This window comes from Artemia sp. Qi Xiang Cuo, chromosome 18 (assembly GCF_049724085.1).
Source record: "Artemia sp. Qi Xiang Cuo chromosome 18, ASM4972408v1, whole genome shotgun sequence".
Taxonomy (NCBI): Eukaryota; Metazoa; Arthropoda; class Branchiopoda; order Anostraca; family Artemiidae; genus Artemia; species Artemia sp. Qi Xiang Cuo.
Window position 1 is genome coordinate 56,955,906 of NC_142811.1, and position 19,546 is coordinate 56,975,451.

At 34.8% G+C, this 19,546-nt stretch overlaps 1 protein-coding gene across 1 annotated transcript in view; it reads right to left on the reverse strand.

Annotated features, from left to right (window-relative positions):
- The window catches only part of LOC148941690 (propionyl-CoA carboxylase alpha chain, mitochondrial-like), a 144,975-nt gene that overhangs the window by 10,298 nt on the left and 115,131 nt on the right, over positions 1–19,546 (reverse strand). Inside the window, exons 9-11 of the mRNA XM_089104589.1 lie at positions 13,334–13,462; positions 3,758–3,933; positions 1,042–1,178 (exon numbers count right to left, since the gene is read on the reverse strand). Coding sequence (XP_088960715.1) covers positions 1,042–1,178; positions 3,758–3,933; positions 13,334–13,462 — 442 coding nt within the window. The remainder of the gene's footprint in view (positions 1–1,041; positions 1,179–3,757; positions 3,934–13,333; positions 13,463–19,546) is intronic.

The following is a 19,546-nucleotide window of genomic DNA, read 5'->3' on the forward strand; positions in this document are numbered from 1 at the left end:
TGCTTAGTAAGGGTTTGTGAATTTCAGCTCTGAATTTCTTATATTTAATAATTTACGTTAAAATGTGAACTTAGTTACCGCTAAATGGCTTATGAAAAATATATACATCCCCACCCCTCTCTCGAAGACCAAAACCTGAAAAAAGGCCCCCCCCCAAAAAAAAATTAGAGCCTGTGAATAATTTTAGGAGTCAATCAAGTACTTTGACACTAAAACTCCAACGATCATTGTCAAAATGGGGCTTGTAAGCGCCATTTTAACACTTTTTTGACGTGGTACGTTTTGAATTTTCGAAATCAATCCATTTTTTGAAGCAAATCTCTTTGAGAAAGTTGCAACTTTGCTATACAAATGGTGATTGTGGCATATTGTTACTTCAACGGTTTTGCTAAGTTACTCTAGGTACCTGGTACAACTGACTTAAACAATTCAAAATGGGCTCCTATTTATAAGTCGTCGGACTTTGTTATTTTAGAAATAGCCCCCCCCCCCTTCAAAATGAACTCTTGCGTATACGGCTTTTTAAAATATGCCAGTAAAAATTTAATTTTTGTACTGCTTTCCAATGAAAGTTTTATAGGTCCAATAACAGAAGCTAAAAGAAACAGGAAGGAAAGAAGCGAAATAAAAAGAAGAAAAAGAAGAAGGAGGGAAAAGGAAAAAGAAGGAAATGAGTGAAATAAAAAGAAGAAGAAGGAAAGAAGGAGGAAAAGAAGAAAAGGAAAGATGTGAAATAAAAAGAAGAAGAGGGAAAGAAGAAGGAAAAGAAGAAGAAGGAAAGAAGAAGGAAAAGAAGAAGAAGGAAGGAAGTGAAATAAAAAGAAGAAGAAAGAAGAAGGGCTAAATAGTAAATACTAAAAAGCCCGCCTGCTGTGAAATAGAAGAAGAAGAAGAAAAGGAAAGAAGTGAAATAAAAAGAAGAAGAGGGAAAGAAGAAGGAAAAGAAGAAGAAGGGAAAGAAGAAGAAGGAAGGAAGTGAAATAAAAGAAGAAGAAAGAAGAATAACGAAAAAAAGAAGAAGGAAAGGAGTGAAATACGCACCGAAGGCGTAACGTTCCAGTTGGATTCTTTGAAATAAGTTGAACAACATATGAAGACTCCCCAACTCTGAGCTCCAATACAGGCTCTCCAAAAGATATGTTTCCTTCTACATTGATGGCTGCACCATCAACAATAACCTATAATTAGTGGTAGACTAAATACATGGTAAATAGTTAATGCAAAGTGTTGATACAAAATGAAGGGAAATCCTTAACAAACGAGATAGCAATAGCATACAGAAAAACAGACAGATTTCGAAAATTAAAATGACAAAGGAAAAGAAATATGGGAAGTTTAATATGATAAGGAAAGGTTAATTTAGTAAGTTAGGAAAAACGTGTCCTTCAGTCTTTTATCAGTTCCTTCGCATTAATACATTTCAGACATGATACTCACTGATTGATATGATACCCCAGTTACTCATATAATACCATTTATTATTAGTACCCTTTCCTCATCTAATGACAGTTTGGTGGTTGGACATGGAGACACCACATATACCGGCTTTAGTTTCCGCTATTTAGTTCCAATAACTTGGAATAATATTCTAACTTGTATTAAGTTTATTAAGCAGTTTATTAAGTAGTAAATTATTATAATATAATAAATTATATAAAATATATATACAAATAATAGGTTTGTTAGGTAGTACATAATTATAGTAAATTTTTTAAATATAATAAGTTTTATAAATAAAATAAATATAATATAATAAACTATATAAATATATACAAATAAAATAATTTTATTAAGTAGTAAAAATTTATAATAGTTTTTATAAATATTATAAGTTTTATAAATACAGGTAAATATAATATAGTAAATTATATAAATCTAATAAGTTTAGTAAGTAGTTCTTGGATGAAGTAATATTTGCTTATTATTGTTAATTTTTCTCTTTTTAATGAAAAAAGTATGATCAATTGAGAGTTAATTGCCATCTACAATAATTACAAAAAAAAAAAAAAAAATACGACACATATAATGTTTTAAAAGTGAACACAATGGGTGGCCATTGATTCCGTTACTGTAAACTTCAATGCATATGACCTTGGCAGCAGTAGGGTCTATAATACCGCATCTCCTATTGACCCGAGAATTATTTGGCCAAAGGGGGAGACCGAGAAGATATTTAGCATACGAGTAATAAATTCGCCGGAGTTGCTTTAGTTCCATTGCCGAAAAGGTACTCCAAAAAGGTGCAAGGTACAAAAAATTTGGAAGCGCATATGAGTTATACAATTTAGCTATTAGCCAAAGTTTATTAGATACCATGGTACCATAGGCACTGAGCGTCCGGCACTAGAAATAAGGGATGAGAAGCTTTCTAGTTGCTTTAAGAGAGCCACCGATTGGGAGGCCAATATATTTCATATCCGGTTTAGGAGCAACCGATACTCCCTTAAAATCAACCTTATATCCAACTTTATAGTACTTGGAATCTGAAACTATAGACTGTTGGAGTTTCCCAGAATTTCAGGTATTCAATATTGCTAAAAGTCTGCACAAGTAATCGAAATCTATTATAGAGAAAATTGACATCGTTAATATTAAGCCCACATGGTTCCCATGGTGAAGATGATTAATTTTAGATATTCTGAGCATCTTTAAAGTAACACTTTCAAAAATTTAAATAAGCCTAAAATAGTCATTACCAAACATGGCACTGTCGTCTTCATGGGCATCAATGACGGTGTTGCAAGCGACCGAAATTATCACTTGGAAAACTACTAGAGAATCTATCTTAAAAGCCAAGGCTAATGTGAACTCAAATGCCCTTTCACTCAAACACGTACGCAGGGGGGTGGGCCTCCGCCCCCCTCGAAATCTCAAATTTGTTTATTCTCCCAATATTTTCTGATTTTCATCACAGAATAACGGTTTTGAAAGATTTGTCCTCTCCCGAGTGAGGGCAAATCAGAAATCAGAAAGATTTCCCGAAACCCATTCCTGCGTACGTGCCTGTTTCCACTTTATTTCACCCGATAAGCTTCAGACTCGCCTTGATAGACTTTTATTATTACACATCCGTGGAAGCTAAAATTGGTCAGACAAGCTACACTTGTGATGCTGAGACATACTCTACAATCACCTGATGTAGATCCCTGGCTTATTGCATAAAAACTACATCGTACTACAAAGCCCTTAGATCCCAATGATTGAACAAATACTGGCCACACATCCAACCAATAAAAGAAGAGACAGACTAACGATCTTATTTTCCAAAAAAAAACGCTTAATTGGACGACGATACCTAGGAGACGAAGCCAAATCGAGCGCGTATGCTACACCAGTGCCCTAGTATAGTGCTAAAATTGTGGCACTTCAAATTGTGGCGTTTCAAATTCGATACAAATACTTCCTTTATGCTCTCAGCTCATTAAAAAGCATAAACATAAGCATAAGCATAAACATATAACAGCAGCGAAAAGTTTCTTCAGAAATTATACCGATCAAAGCGCTAGGAAAGGGAAAATCCGTCTGCGTCACAGCCATAGTTTCCTACATGTCCGCCATATTGCGCTAAACATTTGTCATTGCGCGTGCATGAAGGCAGAGTCATGAAGATACGTCAAGACTGATGTGTTTAAAAAAAAGTTTAATGGAGAGTATAAGAATTTTCGCTACCGTTAATATATTTACACTGTGGCCCATTATAAGATTGGTTTGTTCACCTGGCTCAAACCTAACAGATCAATTAGACTTGTTTACCTACCTCAAAATTACCACACGACTTTTTTCTAACTTCCATGTGCACTTCCTGGTCAAGAATGGTTGCCACCAGCTGCCACTTGGAGGGAATTATTGAAATGGAATCAGTTGTACCGCGCGACCTCACGTCATCTTTGGCCCACATACAGGCAGCAATTGCTGCCAAATTATTTCGTTCGCCTGAAAAAAGTTATGCCAATAAGAAAATAAACGGATTTTCTTCAACACAGAATCAAAACTTAAACATTGTAGTTATATTAAGAAAAGAAAACAGACAAGAAGTGCTAAATTTCGCCACTGTTTAGCTCCATTCATGGATCCCATTCATGGATTATATTAAGAAAAGAAAACAGACAAGAAGTGCTAAATTTCGACACTATTTAGCTCCATTCACGGATTATATTAAGAAAAGAAAACAGACAAGAAGTGCTAAATTTCGACACTATTTAGCTCCATTCATGGATTATATTAAGAAAAGAAAACAGACAAGAAGTGCTAAATTTCGACACTGTTTAGCTCCATTCATGGATCCCATTCATGGATTATATTAAGAAAAGAAAACAGAAAAGAAGTGCTAAATTTTGACACTATTTAGCTCCATTCATGGATCCCAGTCAAAGAAAAGCTAAACTGATGTTACATGAGCCCATTGGATAGCATAAAGTAGAAAAAAAAAAATCCCGAAGAAAATGGACTGGAAGCAAGTGATCCAGTTTTAAAAACCCAAGTATAATCACGTATAATTTTCGTGCTTAAGCAAAATCTGACAGCATATTATGAATTAACCGAATGTGAGAGAAGAGGTTATTAGCTAAGACTATGAGCTTCCTCGTTCTGTGCGAGCTTTTTACTGGGGGTGAAACGACTAAAAAATACTGGGGTGGAAGACTACTACTAACAACTCACTGCAGCACTAAGCTACTTGAGGCCGACGCAGCTATGCACGCTCCAACTATATCCCAATCTGTTAAAGTTAGAGACATCCCACTCTCCATCCATGACCATGTTTGATGTGACTCAAACATGGTTGTTTGAGCCCCAGATAATAAGAGCAAGTGCCTTTATTATAGTTTTTGTGGGCCATATATGATCTAATCTCAAAGAGGAGAGGGAAAAGATATGACTTCCATCATAAAATTTGTCGTTAAATAGTAACCACACTTGGCAAAAAGTAGATAAGTTTCCGAGTTGTATCTTTTGGGGTATATATCTAAACTGACCTCCATAGCGAGGGGGTAAGATTCTCGTAATCATTAGATCTTCTGGGACAGGCTATCAGATTTCATTTTCTGGGAAGCAAGAACTAGTCTACTACTTGTGTCATTTTCGAGTCCAGAATCAGTTAAATGTCCTCGAATAAAATTGAATTTTTTTTTGAGTTGGCATCACATAAAGATTCGCCAAAAAGTGCCAAAATTACTGATTTTTGCGCAGTATTGCCACACGTTTTAGAATTTTTGCAAAAAAAAAAAAGATTAAAAAGGCTGTTTCTTTAGATGGACTTCTGATGCATTTTTAACGAAGTCGAGAGTGAAAATGACGAAATAGGCTCTGTTCTTTTACGGTTAGAAGAGGGGGAAGGGCCAACAGCCAAACTTCTATTTGTAGTAATTTGTGTTCGTTTTAAGTTTGACTCAAATAGTAAGTTTAATTTTTACTCGCTTTAAGATTTATTTATTCATCTATATTAAAAACCTGTTATCTCTATGTTTACTATGATCGTTTATTTTAAATTCTGTTCGTTTTGAGTTTCACTGAATCTTTAATAATAATTTCTGGTCTTTTTGAGTTTGAACTATTATAGGAATTTATCTACGCTGATCTTAAGTTTAATATGGCACTTTACTTTTCTATGAAACACTTCTTTTTCGCGCAGTTTTTTTTTTAAATTCATTTCTGTCCGTTTTTTATTGACCAAGTTTTGTTATTGGTTAATATAAAAAAATATGTCTCTAGTTTTTCACGTCTCCGGCGTAAGAATTAAAACTTCCAATTCTAATTTATTAGTTCGAATTAGTTTGTTTTTTATTTATTTCAACATCCCCCTCAATATTTTCCACAACTTTGAACTAAATGACATTAACCGTTCCTGGGACCCTGCAGATACGCTCTTGAAACAAAACAAATGCACGTAGTACCTTTTAATTGAGTTCAACATCCCCCTCAACATTGTCTGAAAGTGTCAATTTAATATCTTTAACAGCTCCTAAAATATTGCATACATTATTTTAACAAGTTGAGTGTACATAGTATCTTCTAATTAAGTTCTAAATCTCCTGAAAGTTTCAACTAAAAACCAATAGCCAATCGGTCATCATATGTAGCACATATGCAGTTTTGACAACCTGTATGGACATAGTTGTATTTTGATTATGTTTTACATCTCCCTCAGCTCTAAAAGTTTGAACTTAATGCCATTACTTGTTCCCAAGATATTTCAGACCAGCCATTTTGACAACCCTAATTCATATGGTGTCTTTTGATTTAGTTACCAGAATGGATATGACGTCTTTTGATTTAATTCAACACTTCCTGAAATTTCCTACAATCTTCTTGGCTTGTAAAATACTCTTTTGATAACCTAGATGAACATAGTGTCTTTTGATTGAGTTCAACATCCCCCTCAGAATTCCCTGAGTTTTACCTTAATACTCTTAGCCTTTTTTGACACACTCAGGATTAAACATTCCCCCTCTCTCCCCATGATAAATCCTGTATGTAAACAATGGGCATATTGCATAATTTACGACCTTTTCACCGGGGGCTGTGGGAGGGATGACATTTCCAGAAGGGTTTAAAAAAGACAAGGGCATTGCTTCCTCACCAAGCACTGTTCAACATGCCCGGAGCACTGTTCAATGCCCTTAGCCGTTCCTGAGATATTGCTGATGTGCTCTTTTGACAATCAGCATGTAAATAATGAGTTTTGATTTTGTTTAACATCCCTCTCAGCATACCCTGAAAGTGGTCACGAGTAGATGTAGTCACAGTTGCAGGCAGTCGCAGTCACAATCGCAAGTTGCCGCAGTTTGAAGTAATCACAGTCACAACGAGTCGCATTTGCAATAGTAGTAGTAGTAGTAGTGGCCTTGAAACTTCAAGTTAACAGCCTTAGCTGTTCCTAATATGTTGCAGATTTGCAACATATGTGTGTACATGCTCTCTAAGTATTTGCAGTCACAAGCAGCTGCAGTCACATTCACGAGCACTCGCAGTCGCAATTCCAGTCGCAGTAGCAGTGGCCATGGAAGTCTAAAGACCCTTACCAGATCCTAAAATGCTATAGATAATGTTGTAGATAAACACCTTTTCGATAATTTGGATACATATAGTCTTTTGATTTAGCTCAACATACCCTTCAAAATTCCTCGAATTTTACCACAATACCCTTAACCTTTTCAGACACACCCAGGATCAAATATTCCCCCCTTTGTCAATGATTAATTCTGCATGTAAAAAATGGATAAATTGCATAACATACATTCCTTACCCCGGAGGCTGCAGTTGCATAGCATCCCTTAAGGCACATTCTTTAGATATTTTGACTATTTTGAATAAAAGGGTCTTTCACAATTAATATTAGTGTTAAGGGGGGCATCAAAACGGCAAGAGTGGGAGGGGGATGGTTGCCCTCCAGTCCCTTTTCAACATGACCAAAAATTTCAACTTAACACCATAAGCCATTCCTTAGATATTTGTGTTGCGTCCTTTTGACAATCATTCTACATATAGAGTATTTTAATTTTGTTTGACAACCTCCTAAACATTTTCTTAAGGTTTTACCTTAATACACCTGGTCTTTTTGAGACATTAATTAAAAACACTTTTTCAACAAAATAAGTTTTAAGAAAAGTAAAGAACTCCATTAAACCAAAACTAACAAAAATAGAATCAAATAATCTACCAAGAATACAACTACCACAAATCAGTATCAATAAATAAATGAAACCCAAAACAAATAGAAATTAAAATAAATAAGAGTCAAACTCAAAACGAGCAGAAACTAATATGAGTAGGGTTCTAAACCCCAAGCTTTCCAAAAGCCAGAATATAATTTGTACTTTACTGAAAAAATTCAAATGAATTTACTGAAAAAAAAATCTGCATTATCAGTTTAATATACATATGCTGATATTTATTCCTTAAAATCTTACTTGATTTTTGATTTCTTAAAGTTAGAAAAGTGAAAACATTTAAAAGGATTTTGAAAAAAAGAATTACCAGTTGCTGGTCTGTTCCGTTTTTATAATTCTGTTTTTATGCTTAAATATGCACACACGTGGATTGGGAAGAAACAATTGTTATAGCTTAGCAACATAATTACTTAAATATCATAGGCAGCGCGCTAGCGCTGCCTAAGTAAAGAACGATGTAGGCAGTATGTGTTTTTTTTTGTTTTTTCTCCATACCCGGGCACTTCGTATCGAAAGAGTTGTCGTATAAACTTCTAAAAGGGCTCATTCGTTTGGAAATTGGTGTGGCGTGGACCATTTTTAATTGTCGACAGGGTTCGGTGGGTTCACAGCCCCCCCCCCCCCCCACGCCCATCATTTCCCCAAATACATCCAATAAATATTTTGAAATAGCCATTTTTTTCAGCGTAGTTGGTTTCCAGATATAAAATATCTTTTTGAGGAGGACACTCCCAACAACCCTCGGGGCAAGGGTTTTAAGTTATGCCCTGGGGGTATATAATGTTTTTGTAGAAGGTGTTGTCGTAGAAAATTCAAAAAATGCTCATTCGATTGGAAATTCAAAGGGCTTGTGCATTATTTAATAGTCAAAAGTGATTGAGGGCAACTAGCCCCCACACGCCCATCATTTCCCCAAACAATACCAATAAAAATTTTGAAATAGCCATTTTATTCAGCGTAGTTGATTTCAATATAGAAAATATCTTTTTGAGGAGGAAACTCCCCCACAACCCTCGGGGCAAGGGTTTTAAGTTATGCCCTAGGGGCATATAAGGTTTTATAGAAGGCGTTGTCGTAGAAACTTCAAAAAAGGCTCATTCGATTGGAAATTCAAAGGACTAGTGCCCTTTTTAATAGTCGAAAGTGATTGGAGGGCAACTAGACCCCCCCCCGCGCCCACCATTCCCCCAAACACACCCAATCAAAATATGGAGGTATCTATTTGGTTAAGTGTAGTTGATTTCCCGATAGAAAATATGTTTTTGAGGAGGACACTCCCCAACAACCCTCGAGACAAGGGTTGTAAGCTATTCCTTGGGAGTACATGAGATTACTATAGAAGGTATTGTCGTAGAAACTTCAAGAAAGGTTTATGCAATTGAAAACACAAAGGGCCAGTGCCCTTTTTGACAGACGGAAGTGATTGGACGGTAACTAATCCCCCTCTCACGCCCACCTTTTCCCCAACCAGATCCAATCAAAATTTTGAGATAGCCATTTTGTTCAACGTAGTTGAAAGTTCTGAAAATTAGGTCTTTGAGGATGATAACCCTCCCACAGCCCTCAGGACATAAGTTATGCCCGTCAGGATTGTAAATTATGCCCTGGGGGCATATAAGGTTTTTACAGAAAGCGTTGTCATAGAAACTTCAAAAAGGGCTCATTCGATTAGAAATTGAAATGGCTTGTGTCCTTTTTAATAGTCGAAAGTAACTGGAAGGCAACTAACACCCCTTCCACGCCCACCATTTCCCCAAACACATCCAATCAAAATTTTGAAATAGCCATTTTGTTCCACGCAGTTTAAAGTTCAGGAAAATATACCTTTGAGCAGGACACTCCCCCCACAGTCTTCAGGGCAAAGGTTATAAGTTATACCCTGGGGGCATATAAGGTTTTTATTGAAATGTTTGTCGTAGAAACTTGAAAAAGGGCTCATTCGATTGGAAATTCAAAGGTTTAGTGCCCTTTTAAATAGTCGAAAGTGATTTGAGGGCAACTAGCCCCCCTCTCTTGCCCACCTTTTCCTCAAACAAATCCAATCAAAATTTTCAGATAGCCATTTTGTTCAGTGTTGTGGATTTCCAGATAGAAATTATGTTTTTGAGGAGGACACTCCCCCAGAGCCCTCAGGGCAAGGGTTGCAAGTTATGCCCTGGGAACATATAAGGTTTTTACTGAACGCGTCGTCGTAGAAACTTCAGAAAGGGCTCGTTCGATTGAAAATTGAAATGGCTAGTGCCTTTTTTAATAATCGAAAGTGATTGGAAGGCAACTAACACCCCTTCCACGCCCACCATTTCCCCAAACATATCGTTGTCGTAGAAACTTCAAAAAGGGCTCATTCGATTAGAAATTGAAATGGCTTGTGCCCTTTTTAATAGTCGAAAGTAATTGGAAGGCAAATAACACCCCTTCCACCCTCACCATTTCCCCAAACACATCCAATCAAAATTTTTCGATAGCCGTTTTGTTCAGCGCATTTTAAAGTTCAGGAAATTATACCTTTGAGCAGGACACTCCCCCCCCCCCCACAGTCTTCAGGGCAAAGGTTATAAGTTATGCCCTGGGGGCATACAAGGTTTTTAGTGAAATGTTTGGCGTAGAAACTTGAAAAAGGGCTCATTCGATTGGAAATTCAAAGGGCTAGTGCCCTTTTGAATAGTCGAAAGTAATTTGAGGGCAACGAACCCCCCTCTCACGCCCACCTTTTCCCCAAACACATCCAATCAATAATTTTTAGATAGCCATTTTATTAAACGTAGTTGAAAGTTTTGGAAATTAGGTTTTTAAGGATGACAACCCATCCACCCCCCCCCCCCCACAACCCTCAGGGCGAGGGTTTTAAGTTATGCCCTGGGAGCAGGGCATAAGGTTTTTATTGAAAGCGATGTTGTAAAAACATCCAAAAGGGCTCATTCAATTGAAAATTGAAAGGGCTATTGCCCTTTTAATAGTAGAAAGTGATTGAAGGGCAACTAATCCCCCTCTCACGCCCACCATTTTCCCAAACATATGCAATCAAAATTTTGAGATATCCATTTTGTTCAACGTATTCGAAAGTTTTGGAAATTAGGTCTTTTAGGATGATAACCTCATCATAGCTTTCAGTGCAAGGGTTGTAAGTTATGCCCTGGGGCCATATAAGGTTTATATAGAAAGTTGTTGTAGAAATTTCAAAAGGGGCTCATTTGATTGGAAATTGAAATTGACCCCCCTCTTACACCCTCCATTTCCCCAAACACATTCAATCAAAGTTTAGAGATAGCCATTTTGTTCAACATAGTTGAAATTTCTGGAAATTAGGTCTGTGAGGATGACAGCCCCTTCACCCAGCCCTCAGGGCGAGGGTTGTAAGTTCTGCCCTGGGGGCATATAAGGTTTTTATTGGAAGCGTTGTCGTAGAAACTTCAAAAGGGCTCATTTGAATGGAAATTGAAAGGGCTAGTGCCTTTTTTAATAGTCGAAAGTGATTGGAGAAAGACTAACGCCCCTCTCACGCCCACCGATTTCTCAGACACATCAACTCAAAATTTTGATACAGTCATTATTTTAACATAGTTAAAAATTCTTTAGATTTGGTCTGACAGGAAGAGAACCACCTTCAAAGGTGTGACGGTTGTGTTTTTTACCCCGGACGAGTACAAGGTTTTTATAGGAAGTGTTGTCGAAGAAAATCAAAAAGGGCTCATTCGATTGGAAATCCAAAGGCTTAGTGCCCTTTTTAATAGTCAAAAGGAATTGGAAGGCTTGAAATTTTTCTAGTAAAGATCCATGTTGGTAAAATGCATTATTTTGTTGTTGTTGTTGTTGTTTAGACCAGGGCACTTTGTATCAAAGGTGTTGTCGTAGGAACTTTGAAAAGGGCTTATTCGATTGAAAATAGAAAGGGCTGATGCCCTTTTTAATAGTCGAAAGTGATTGGAGGAAAACTAATCCCCCTCCCACGCCCACCTTCTCATTTGAATTTATGTTTAAAAGCTAAATGTTGCCATAAGATAAATCAGAATGCACTATGTTAATGCTAATTCCCAATAAGACATCTCAGCAGTATCCCAAGAACGACTGAGGGTTTTATGTTCAAACTTTTGGGGCTGCTTCTGCTCTTAATATTTAACCAAATCAAAATAGTGTAACTGTATCTAAGCTATCAAAGAAAGTAAACAGATTTTTTTGCGAATGGTATCAAGTTTTCCATTTCAGGTCAAATAGACGAGGTATGAAACTATAAACATTTCTATTTGTGTCCAGATTTTTAAGAGGGTAAATGTTGTGAAAAATTGCTGATAATTTTTCTTCCAGCATACAAATAGCAGGCCAAACTATATATCTTTAAAAAAACGAAAAGATTTAAAGTTTTATTTTCTTTTTCTCTGAAAAGACTATGTCAATACAAAACGAACAGAAATTAATTAAAAAAAAACTTTTTCCACAAAATAATTCTTTAAAAGAAAGGTAAATAAATCAATTAAACAAAAAATGAGCAAAAATAAAATCAAATAATCTACCCATCGTGAAACGACCACAAATCAGCAGCGATAAATAAATGAAACCCAAAACGAACAGAAATTACAATAAATAACCAAGTCAAACTCAAAACGAGCAGAAATTAACATAAGTTGGTCTCAAAACCCCTATGCCTTCCCAAGGCCAGAATAGAATTTTCACTTTACTAAAAAATACAAATCAATGTGAATTGTCAGTTTAATATTTATATATTGATATTTAGTAATCAAAATGTTAATATTATTTGATTTATTAAAGCTATGAAAGTAAAAACATTTATATTTTTATTATTGTATATTTTTATTTATATTTTTTATTATATTAATTTTTATTGTAAAAAGTAAAAACATTTATATATTGTTATTTATTGTAATTTCTGTTCGTACTGAAAAAAATACAAATGAATGTGTATTGTCAGTTTAATATACATATACTGATATTTAGTAATCAAAATGTTAATATTATTTGATTTATTAAAGTTATAAAAGCAAAAACATTTATATTTTCTAAATCTATCAATTTTCTAAGATATAAACCTACATTTTTTAAGGGAAAATAGGTTCTAATTGGCTACAATAATTGTAATTGACAATATTGGCTAAATAAAAATTGGTTCTAATTTTCAATAATAATTCTAATTGGCTATATTGGTTAATTGGCTAGATAAATATTCTAATTGACCACCAATGCTTGTTGATGTCACATCTTGATTTGGATACTACAAATTAATACCGAGGAATGTCTTGATCTTAATATTCAAAAATATTAGTCAAAATTTTGAACAGTATCACATGCGAATTGCGTATTTTAGAATTTTTCTGGTTATAAATTTCGACGGGAGGATTGAAGCCCAGACATTTTGATTAAAATCTAATATAAAATATATGATACGAAATTTGAGATAAAATTTTAAAATCAAAATTTGAAGCTTGGAATCTTTTGCCACACAACAGTCAATAAAGAACTTGAGGTTGTCTTTGTCACATAGACAAAAATTGATCTTACGGATCAAAGGAAGAAGTTAAAAAGACGATATAGACAGGAGGAGAGTAAGAACAAGTAAAACTAAGAAAGGAATTACGGTAACTATGCTCTTTATTATAGCTAAACTATAAAGAATTTTGGCAAATACTTAGTAAAAGAAAAAAATTCCAGTTTACCTGCACTCAAATCAACGCCATGAAACCCATCTGGATAGACAGTTGGTAAAAATTTCGTGTTAATATCTCCACTGATAAATCTGGGTTGGGTTAAAATCGACCTCAATAATGGTATATTGTGAGTAACTCCTTAAAATAAAATATACATTGACGTTTTCAATAGCTGAGACAAAATCAAAGCTATAAAGAAAAAAAGAAAAAAGAAAAAATGGAAAAAAACACATGCAAACAAACAAACAAGAAACTACTTGTTCTTCTTCTACTTCTCTACTTCTTCTATGGAGAAATTACTCTAGTTTTCAATTTAGTAATTGAAATTAATTTCGATTTAGTAATTTTAAATTCAATTTTCAAGTAATTCAATAATTTAACGATAATATAAACTAAAAATATACGATACGAACAAAAGAAGAGAAGACGTAGAAAATTAGAAAATTTATGACAAACGTAGAAAATTTACACAAAAAGAAATATAAAAAAAACAAATATGAAATAAGAGAAAAAAAACAATCAGGAAATATTATTATCTTTCATCCGTGAAACGTGACTTAACCCTCAAACAATTGGGTTTTCATGTGTTTTTTTTTTTCCCCTTAAACTACCTTAAAGTGTAAAAATCATCAAAATAAAAGCACTTCTTTCTCCCTGACTCCATCTTAGGCCTATTCATGCCTAAAAACCATGATTTTTATTTTCACAATTACGAAGTTTTTAGGTAAGTATCACATTTTTGTCAGTGTTGCCAGTTGAACCGTCAAGACAAGTAAGCAAAACTAATCTGCTAAATCAAACAACACTTTTTTTCCGTAAAAGTCATTAACATAATTTTGATTCCCAGCATTTTCAAAGGCAATTCGCATCTTCTTAAGTTTTTTTTCCGTCTATTACTGCTCTGCTTTGCGTACTTCGGCCCAGATCACCAAATTACTTTCTTTTTTTAGATGTACATTACTTTCTTCTTCATTTTTAGGTGGGCACTTTTTTTTAGATTTTTCAGCATTTTGAACCTGTTTAAGGATGTTAATATAATAGGCTTTACTTCTGAAAGAAATATCTTCACTACATCTTCGTTGATCTTTAAAAACATCTGCAGACAAGAGGGCTATGAAGGTTCAATACTTCACAGGCTCCAAATTTTAGACCACCTTAAACTACCTTAAAGTGTAAAAGTAAAAAAAGAGACCTAACCAAAAATACCCTACTAAACGTTCGTCCATTATAGCCCTAGAAACCCATAAAGGCTGGTGGTATTCTTCTGGTGAGCCTTGATGCATTTAATATTACCTTTATTCAAATGAAATATTCCTTCGTAAGGGTGCTATATCTCTTTTATTCAAAATTTGCACTTACTAATCACGACCTTACCAGTCCTTGGCTGGCTTTTGGCTTGTTTTTGGCTGTTTTTCCTTGGTAATAGACAACCATGTGAAGGACATTCATTCAAGTGCATATTTCATTTGGGATCGATAAAAAAAGCAGCTCTTAACTCTTTGTATTTTTCTTTTACCCCCATGTGCTTTTTGCATATTTGTTTTCTGTTATCGCTTTTTCTTTCTTTGCATAATTTTGATAACCACTTTCTCATATGATTCTTAATTTGAGCGGGGAGATATGCCAAATTAGATTTTACACAGCGTAGCTAGAAAATAAAAAAAAACACCTTCCTTAGTCTATTAGTAATTCAAAACGCAAATTATATTATGAACAAACAAACACACAAAAACCTGATTACACTTAAATACAATAAAAAAACGTAATATAATATATATATATATATATATATATATATATATATATATATATATATATATATATATATATATATATATATATATATATATATATATATATATATATATATATATATATATATATAGTTGGCTTATTTCGTATGTCTTATTTTGTTTTAAAACGGTTTTACCTTGAACCAACTGTTGATGACAGACAAGGTTAAAGAATAATCGTAAACCACCGATCAGCAAAGTTCTGCACATGGCTTTGGGGGCGGGAAAGTCGGTTCAACTGGAAGCAACTATTAATTTTCTTTAAATTGCGTTATTATAGCGTTCAACTTGACGACTTAGTCAATGCTACATGTAACTTGTTGATTAAAAAAGTATAAGTATTTTTTTTAAGACTTAACACAAGCAAATCGCCCAAATTTTTTTTTGACGTTGCAATAAGTTTAAGGACAGGCTATGCCCCCCCCCCACACACACAAACAAAAACTAAGCCTGTTTCTTTTTACCTATTTTAGCAGGTGTGTGACACTTTTTTTTTCTTCTTTTTTTTTTATAGTTACAATTGAACAAATAACAAGTGTCTTTTTTTACAAATGACACTCGAAAATTAACAAATCTGGCGAAGGATATTGACAAATATAAATTGACTAATTGTTAAACAACTACAAACTCCCTTTCCATCATAAACATCAACAACAACAAGAACAATAGGGAATTCTTTTCCCAAGACAGTGGAATTCTATATTTGAATGAATATTTCGACCCTATGCCAAAGGGCCGTCCCCAGCAAAACATAAATATATAAAAGAAAAGAGACTTACAATAACATACAACCATTAAAACTAAAATGAAAATTTTTAAAACAGTCCTAGCATCCTTACTTCAGCGAAATTTGACAAGGTCTGATAAATAAAGTGAGGTGAAATAAGGCAATTCATTGAAGTGAAAGAAAATTAATGAAAAACACGCTTTCACTGCTAACCTTGCCTTTTTGGCAGCTAACCTCGAAGGTCTTTTTGTAACTGGTTCTGTGTTAGTGTCAACTGATTTTTTAATATGTATTTAGTAAAAATCATTTTTTATGAAATTTGTGCATAAAGCATTTAGTGAGTATTCCCCCAAATCCCTATTTACAGAAATATTATTATTTATTTTGAGTCTGATTTCAATTGCTTCTCTAACAACCTGTCTTATGCCTAGGTCATTGCTAATAAGACCCAAAACATCCCAGAAATAACTGCGAATTTAAAAAAAGTTTGCACACAAAATAATCTGCATGTAGTATTTACCAATAATTTCAAATTCATGAATTTCCTAAACTCTGGTAAAGATAAAACTCCAGTTACTCGCGAAAGAGGGATTTATCAAATACCATGTGACTGTGGCAAATACTACGTAGATAGTACCCATCAGAATTTAGAAAAACGCCTACAACAGCATAAACATGATATCACCAAAGCTCAAATTCTAATAGTGCTAATACTTCTTTTGATTCTGCTTTAAGCAGCCATGTTTTTGATAACCCCATGCCCACAATATCTTTTAAAGAATCCGCCCTTATTAGCAAAGACCTAGGCATAAAACAGGTTGTTTGAGGAGCAATTGAAACCAGACTCAGAATAAATAATAATATTTCCCTAAATAGGGATTTGGGGGAATACTCACTAAATGCTTTATACACAAATTTCATAAAAAATGATTTTACTAAATACATATTGAAAAAACAAGTAGAAACTAACACAGAACCAGTTACAAAAAGACCTTCGAGGTTAGCTGCCAAAAAGGAAAGATTAGCGGTGAAAGTGTGTTTTTCATTGTTTTTCTTTCACTTTCACTTCGCCTTATTTCTCCTCACTTTATTTATCAGTCCTGGTTGAACTTCGCTGAAGTAAGGATGCTAGGGCATTTTAAAAATTTTCATTTTAGTTTTAATGGTTGTTTATTGTAAGTCTCTTTTTCTTTTATATATTTATGTTTCGCTGAGGACGGCCCTTGGACATAAGAGTTCAAATATTCATTAAAATATAGTATTCCACTGTTTCCGAAAAGAATTCCCGACTGTTCTTCCTGTTGTTGATGCTTATGGCTAATTGTTAAAATAATATACTTGATCTTTTGATTTAACAAACTGTTACTATTTTGCGGGACTTTTTGACTAACACAAATTTGCTAGTTACACAAATTCGCACATTCTGTGATGTGGAGATCACAAACGTTGTGACTAACTCAACATTAGTCACATTCAACTTTATATACCCAAACATAATATTTGAGATGATTTTAAAATTAATAAATATTTAAACATTTATTGAAATTAATAAACATTTATGGAACCGATATTTATGGACATTTATGGACTTGAGGAGTGGCACCCCTCGAGGAAATGATAGCCTAGTAAACGACACAGCATTCGCACGGGATTCTGACTAATGGACAATTTTTCTGGGCTTGGTATGTTTTAATGGGTATCTTGGGGCTGAAAAACCTCTTCCTAGCTAATTTATCTATTATGGGTTGGCTCCCCCTAGTAGCATAATATTTGTAGGCATGAATATATAATGAGTCGGAGGTAATAGGCTTAAGACTGTCTGTGCAGGATTTCGACTCTTATTGATAGAAGAGCATCGCCAAGTGCTGAAAACCATGTTGTGACCAAGATGGGCCCAGGATTGCACAAAGCCTCCATTCATGGAGGTCCCAGGGACTTCTTGCTGTCCGCTTCTAAGCCGGCTTAAGCACTTCGGTGTAGACTTGAGAAGATATGTGATCCCCGTCCTGCACCGGTATCCGGGATCATTGCGTTTCCCGAGGCGAAAATAATTTCAATGATTTAAAGAACATGAAAATTGGAACTTGGAATGTTACGACATTATAAAATGACTATCGTATCGACATTTTGACTGACAAATTCAGATGATTTGATCTGGACTTATTAGAAGTTTCAGAAACACATACCACAGGTGTAGGAAGTATTAAATTAGATGATGTAGAATTTGTTTACTCAAGCATGAAGGATGGGATATATAGAAATGGAGCAGGGCTCATAATGATGAATAAGAAAGCCGCGAAGACCTGTTTAGGCTGGAAAGGTATTAATAATAGAATACTAGTCGCTCATTTTATGACTAGAAAGTTCAGGGTATAGATATATAGATATTTATTTCGAGAAATTACTATCACAAGCCCAGAAGGGCCGAATTCGAATTTCGAAGTCCATAAAAAAACAAACAAGCAAGAAAATCATAACAAAAGCACAACAACTAAAAAATTGGCAACCAATCCAAAAAAATAAAAATAAGTAAATGATTAAATATCGGAATGCTATATGATTCCTTTGTCACTTATATTAAAAACTGCAAAATGGCAACTAGTTAAAAAGATAAAAACTGATAAAACTGAAAAAATGAATTATATACACATTAACAAATGTTTAAAAAACAACATAAAAAGGGGATAGGGAAAAAAAAGAGCATAAAGAAAAACGAGCTGTTTCTTTTATTATATAAGAGAAAAGACAAAATTTATATACAAATTAACCACTATTTATTATATCAGTAAAAAAAAGGGATAAAAGATTTCTTATACCGCAAGGTAGTACAAAGAATGGGAGATAAGGTGGGGATAGGCTGAGGTATACTGCGCTGTATCGGGTATGCAGGGGGATAAGACTGAAAGTCGAATGGAAAAGGAACTAGGGGAGGGGGGGGGGGGTCGTGACTACTTTCAGCGTCGCCCTAAAATACGTTGGTTACCTTGTTACCTTGACTGGTAACAGCTGGGACTGCCCAAGTTTTTGCACTTGTTTTTTGTTTGCAGCTCGATGAAAAAAGGTAGATGGCTCTCGCGCCGTTGAGGCTGCAAGTCATTCTATCCTAGTTTAACTTGTTCAGTGCCTTGAAATACTCCTCCTTTTGCGATGAAAGTGGTATTAATCAAAACTGTATTAATAGTGCTATTCTTTGTGACTGAGGCTGCTGCTGAAAACTGGATTGATCAATGCAAAAAAGGTACTTTCATTTCTTTTGCTGTTTTGGCGCCATCTGTCATAGCCACACTCGTCACACTGAGAATTTATAAAAATATAGATGACGTTCCCTTCGTTCGCAAGCGAACAAGAAGAGGACGCAGAGGTGGCAGAAAGAAATTTAAGATTGACGTGTTAGTCACCTACGGACGATTGGCCAGCCAAAAGCCTAAGCGTGAGAGTTGTTTAGTCTCAATCCCGCGCGTGAGCCTACCGCCCTGGCTGATTCCTGACAACAATGCTCCTACCAATAATTTCTGGTCTGATTGTCCTCCAGTAGTATCGCCGCAGGTTCTCTCTTGTAAACACCAACTTCCAAACTTCCTTCTGAGCAACGTCCGCTCACTAACGAATAAAGTAGATGAGTTAGATGTCATTCTACGTCAGAATAACATCCATATCGCCGCAATTACCGAAACATGGCAGCTCGACGAAACAAGTGGAAGG